At 55.1% G+C, this 5,162-nt stretch overlaps 1 protein-coding gene across 1 annotated transcript in view; it reads right to left on the bottom strand.

The window, feature by feature from the left end:
• MAEA (macrophage erythroblast attacher, E3 ubiquitin ligase) overlaps window positions 1-5,162 on the bottom strand; it is a 53,725-nt gene that overhangs the window by 2,046 nt on the left and 46,517 nt on the right. The window contains exons 7-8 of the mRNA XM_017538971.2: window positions 1,735-1,868; window positions 1-134 (exon numbers count right to left, since the gene is read on the bottom strand). Of these exons, the coding sequence (XP_017394460.1) occupies window positions 1-134; window positions 1,735-1,868 (268 nt within the window). The remainder of the gene's footprint in view (window positions 135-1,734; window positions 1,869-5,162) is intronic.

Raw genomic sequence — 5,162 nt, 5'->3', positions numbered from 1 at the left:
CGCCGGAGATCTTGCAGACCAGGCGGGAGTTGGCACAGTGGGCCATGGGCAGGGGCTGAGCCAGCTTGTTGAGGGAGCGGCTGCACACGGGGCAATCAGGGCTCTTGGAGCTGCCGTCCTCCTTGTAGCACTGTCTGTGCGTCAGGTCAAGGAAGGGTTGGGGGCCACCCAGGGCAGCCGGGTGAGCTGAGCCCATGGCCACTGTGCCCGGGCTGCATGGCATTCTGGCCAATGGACACCATGGGATAACACAGGCTATCTTTCGAGGCAAAGGAAGTGCTGCCCTCCACAGCAAAACAGCCCCACTGAGGCCTGGGTGGAGAAGCCCACGCCTTCCCGCCCTGGCCTCCTGCACCCGGACCACATGGCTCCGTCATCCACCCACCCTCTCCCACCCCATGCAACCTCTCCAGGCAGGACAGACAAGAGCCACCTAGAAGGGATGTTCTGTTGGCACCCAGAACAGGCGGTGGCTGAGCCAGCAGCCCTCCCCTCAGAGTTCCACAAAGCGGGGACAAGGGAGGGGCGCTGAATCTCATTCGAACCCCAGCACAGCCAGGTACCAGCAGCAGTCCCGAAACACTCACCACACTCTGGGCCTGAGTCTGGTCACATGAGAGACATTGATAGGCGGGGACAGAGTCAGTCACAGGGGAGGGCAGAGTCAGGTGCAGGCTGACAGTCACAGGCAGGGACAGAGTCAGTCACAGGAGAGAAAGTCAGTCACCAGTGAGACAGGGACAGTCACAGGCGAGAGTGTCAGTCACAGATGAGACAGTCACAGGTGGGACAGTCAGCATAGGCAGGACAGTTGGTCACAGGCGGCACAGTCATCCACACACAAGACAGTCACAGGCAGGACAGAGTCAGTCACAAGCAAGACAGTCAGTCACAGGCAGGGACAGAGTCACAGGCAAGGACAGAGTCAGTCACAGGTGGGACAGTCAGTCCAGGCGGGACGAGAGTCAGTCACAGGCAGGAAGGAGTGGGTCACAGGCAGGGACGGAGTCACAGGCAAGGACAGAGTCAGTCACAGGCAGGGGCAGAGTCAGTCAAAGGCAGGAAGGAGTCAGTTGCAGGCAGGGACAGAGTCAGTCACGGGGGCACAGATCAGTCATGGGAGGAAGGAGTCCGTCACCGGCTGGTCCTGTCAAAAGAGGGCTGTTGGGGGTGTGCTGGGAGAAACGAGGGGTAGTTCCAGCCACGAGTGTGTCTTGCACTTGAGGGGATCTACCGAACCTGGACAGTAAGAGGCACACAGGCGGCTGTGGTCAGGGCGTCTGTCTCAGCTCTTAGCAGAAGGGAGCTGTCTCTCTACCGAAGGCATGGCCATGTATTTTTTCTTTGTGAGAGCAAAAACAGTTTGCTGCTACAGCAAGGGTGCAGACCAACTGAAATTCTGGAAGGTTCTTGGTAACTACGGGAAAACTTTTCTGAATGGTAACTCCCCAGCTGCCAGAACACATGAAAGCTGTGCTTTTAGATCAATGCTCGGTACTCATGGCCACATCTGGGACGACGAGAGAGAGGACGTAAGCCTCTTTCCAGCGTGAAGGCTGCGCCAGGCATCCGAGGCCCCTCAACACCGCTCCACCTGCCCGTCCAGACACTGTGCAGGTGCAGCATGCGGGAGCCTGGGGCTGTCTGTGGTGGGAGCACAAGGGTGGCAAGGTGCAGGGTCAGCCTGTTAAAATGTGACCAAAGCCACGAACCCCAGGCCATGGGGCAGGATACGGTGTCTTGATGGCGGAGAGGCCGGCCTGCAGGGTGAGGGTGAACACGGAGTTGTTTCCCAGCTGGTGTAGTCGGTAGTTGTCATACCGGAACTGCTGGATCAGCATCCGCCACCGTGCGGGGTCCAGGAGGTCCTAGAAGACACAGGGCAGAGACTGCTGGGAAGGCTCCCACAGAAGTTCCTGAAACAGCCTAAAAATGTGGGCCATGTTGGGGCAGGTGCCACAGGCCCGCAGCCATCCCCCAGTGTCCCACATGCTCTGCACTGAGGGTCAGCACAAAGTATAACTCCCTCAAGTGTTGACTGAAACACGCTGCAGGATGAGTGCTGACTTAACTCTGATTTCAACACGCTGCGGGACGAGTGCTGACTTAACTCTGATTTCAACACGCTGCGGGACGAGTGCTGACTTAACTCTGATATCAACACGCTGCGGGATGAGTACTGACTTAACTCTGTAATTTCAACACACTGCAGGTTCAGTGATGACTTAAGTCTGTGATTTCAATATACTACGAGGCTGGTGCTGACTTAACTCTGTGATTTCCACACACCGTGGGGCAGGTGCTGACTTAACTCTGTGATTTCAACACACCACAGGACCGGTGCTGACTTAACTCTGTGATTCAACACACCGCAGGTTCAGTGATGACTAAAGTCTGTGATTTCAATATACTACGAGGCTGGTGCTGACTTAACTCTGTGATTTCCACACACTGTGGGGCAGGTGCTGACTTAACTCTCTGATTTCAGCACACCAAGGGGTCAGTGTTAACTTAACTCTGTGATTTCAACACACTGCAAGGCTCGTGCTAACTTAGCTCTGTGATTTCCACACGCTGGGGGGTCAGTGCTGACTTAAGTCTGATTTCAACACACCACGGGGACGTTGCTGACTTAACTCTCTGATTTCCACATGCCGAGGGGCCTGTACTGACTTAACTCTGTGATTTCCACACATCGTGGGCCCAGTGATGAATTAACTCTCTGAATTCAACACACCTTGGGGCTGGTGCTAACTTAACTGTGATTTCAACACTGTGGGGCTGGTGCTGACTTAACTGTGATTCCAACATACCATGGGGTCGGTGTTGACTTAACTCTGACTTCCACACACTGTGGGGCCAGTGCTGACTTAACTCTCTGATTTCAACACATCTCGGGGCCAATGCTAACTTAACTCTGTGATTTCCACACACTGTGGAGTTGGTGCTGACTTAACTCTGCTACACTCACTTGTTTGTGAATCAACTCGAATGATCTGGAATGTGTGGATCCTGTGCACTGTGATAAAAAAAAATGGACTCACAGAGCTAGAAGGACAGCTGAGTGCAGAGAGAGCCTCAGAGCATTAAATCCAGAGGGAAAAGTCTTACTTCAGGGAAATCATGTGTTAAATGAGACAAAGCCAGTCCATGCTAGGTTAAAGCATCACAGAACAGAAAATTAAATCGGATTACTGTCTGTCCCTAAATAACCTCAGGTTTAGACTTAGAGAGAGAGCATGTGTGAGCCCAGGAGAGAAAAAAAACTAACATTGACCCAGAAAGGCTGCTCAGCCTGCAGATGGAGGGAGGGAAGGGAGGTGGTCATCATGGGACGTCACCCGTCAGTCTCTGTGAGCTTCTTCTCAGTCTCAGTTTAGGGTAAACACCACACTTAACTTCAACATTTTAAAAGGTTGCTTTTAATCTCATTTTTGTCTAAAAATGAGAGTCTACACGGGAGGAAGCCCACAGTCCAGAAGGTCCTCACGGAGAAGGGGCAGCTGCCACCGCTCTCACTCCCTCGGACTGCCTGCCTCTGGTGGCTTCTGCCATTCACTGAACAAAACGCTTCCTCCTGTTTCTTGCCTGACCCATGGCAACAGAGCATGGCTTCCTGGGCTTCCTACCAGGAGACACAATTTTGTCCCCTGAATCTAGTGACTGCTGAGCCTTAGGGCTGGCACTGCCTCCCTCTTTACGGCACTGCAGGGCTGCATCCAGTGAGAGACGCATACTCCACCCGGCCTAGCCCAACGCCTCAGCCCCAGCATGGGCCACCCTTTCTCGCATTTCTAACCAAATCCTCTCCAGAGAAAGGAGAGAAACAAGGTGCCAATTCACAATCTGGGAAGCTTAGACTCCACCCCGAAGATCCTCGTGAACTGATGATGTTTTACTATGAGATGTCCCAAACGCCTGAGGATCGGGAGAAGTCAGGCAGAGAAGGCTTCCAGCAGCTTTCAGAAGGCAGCAGGTCTAGGTCTGCCCAGGGCTTTGCAGTCCCTATGGGGTGGTGGATGGGGGCTGCTGGGAAACACCCCTGCCTCTGACAGACACGGCTGCCAGGATCAAACTGTCAACTCCAGGAGGTTTCATCTGCTTCTACCTTTTCCAGAGACTGAAACTGTTTCCAGCATCATGAGCACATGGGTGGGCATGAGGGTGAGCACATGGATAGGCATGGGAGAAGGCATGGGGGTGAGCACAGAGATGGTTTCATCTGCTTCTACCTTTTCCAGAGACTGAAACTGTTTCCAGCATCATGAGCACATGGGTGGGCATGAGGGTGAGCACATGGATAGGCATGGAAGAAGGCATGGGGGTGAGCACAGAGATGGTTTCATCTGCTTCTACCTTTTCCAGAGACTGAAACTGTTTCCAGCATCATGAGCACATGGGTGGGCATGAGGGTGAGCACATGGATAGGCATGGAAGAAGGCATGGGGGTGAGCACATGGATAGGCATGGGAGACGGCATGGGGGTGAGCACAGAGATGGCACGGGAGAAGGCATGGGGGTGAGCGCAGGGACGGCACGGGAGAAGGCATGGGGGTGAGTGCGGGGACGGCACAAGAGAGGGCATGGGGTGAGTGCGGGGACGGCACGGGAGAGGGCATGGGGTGAGTGCGGGGACGGCACGGGAGAGGGCATGGGGTGAGTGCGGGGACGGCACGGGAGAGGGCATGGGGTGAGTGCGGGGATGGCACGGATGAGGGCATGGGGTGAGTCCGGGGATGGCATGGAAGAGGACATGGGGGTGAGTGCAGGGATGGCATGGGAGAGGGCACGGGGTGAGTCCAGGGATGGCATGGAAGAGGACATGGGGGTGAGTGCAGGGATGGCATGGGAGAGGGCAGGGGTACAGAGCAGAGCCACTCGCCTGGCAGCAGCTGGCTGCTGGGATGAGGCCAGGTATCGGCACAGGGTGCCTGGTTAGTGATGGCAGAACCCCCACCACCTACCCCAGCGACCACGGAGACTTGGAGGCTTCCATATTTACAGACAAAACACAAAGCATCAGAAAGGGAAGCATGGAGGATGCTGCAGCCTCACTTCTGACTAAGAGACTGCAGACACAGGAGAACCTGGGAAACGGACGAGGACGCTGGGCTCAGCTAAGGGACTGCAGACACAGGAGAACCTGGGAAACGGACGAGGAC

The sequence above is a fragment of the Cebus imitator genome, unplaced genomic scaffold, assembly GCF_001604975.1.
Source record: "Cebus imitator isolate Cc_AM_T3 unplaced genomic scaffold, Cebus_imitator-1.0 Scaffold117, whole genome shotgun sequence".
Taxonomy (NCBI): domain Eukaryota; kingdom Metazoa; phylum Chordata; class Mammalia; order Primates; family Cebidae; genus Cebus; species Cebus imitator.
The sequence above is the reverse complement of the archived record's forward strand: the minus strand, read 5'-3'. Positions and strand labels throughout refer to the sequence as shown.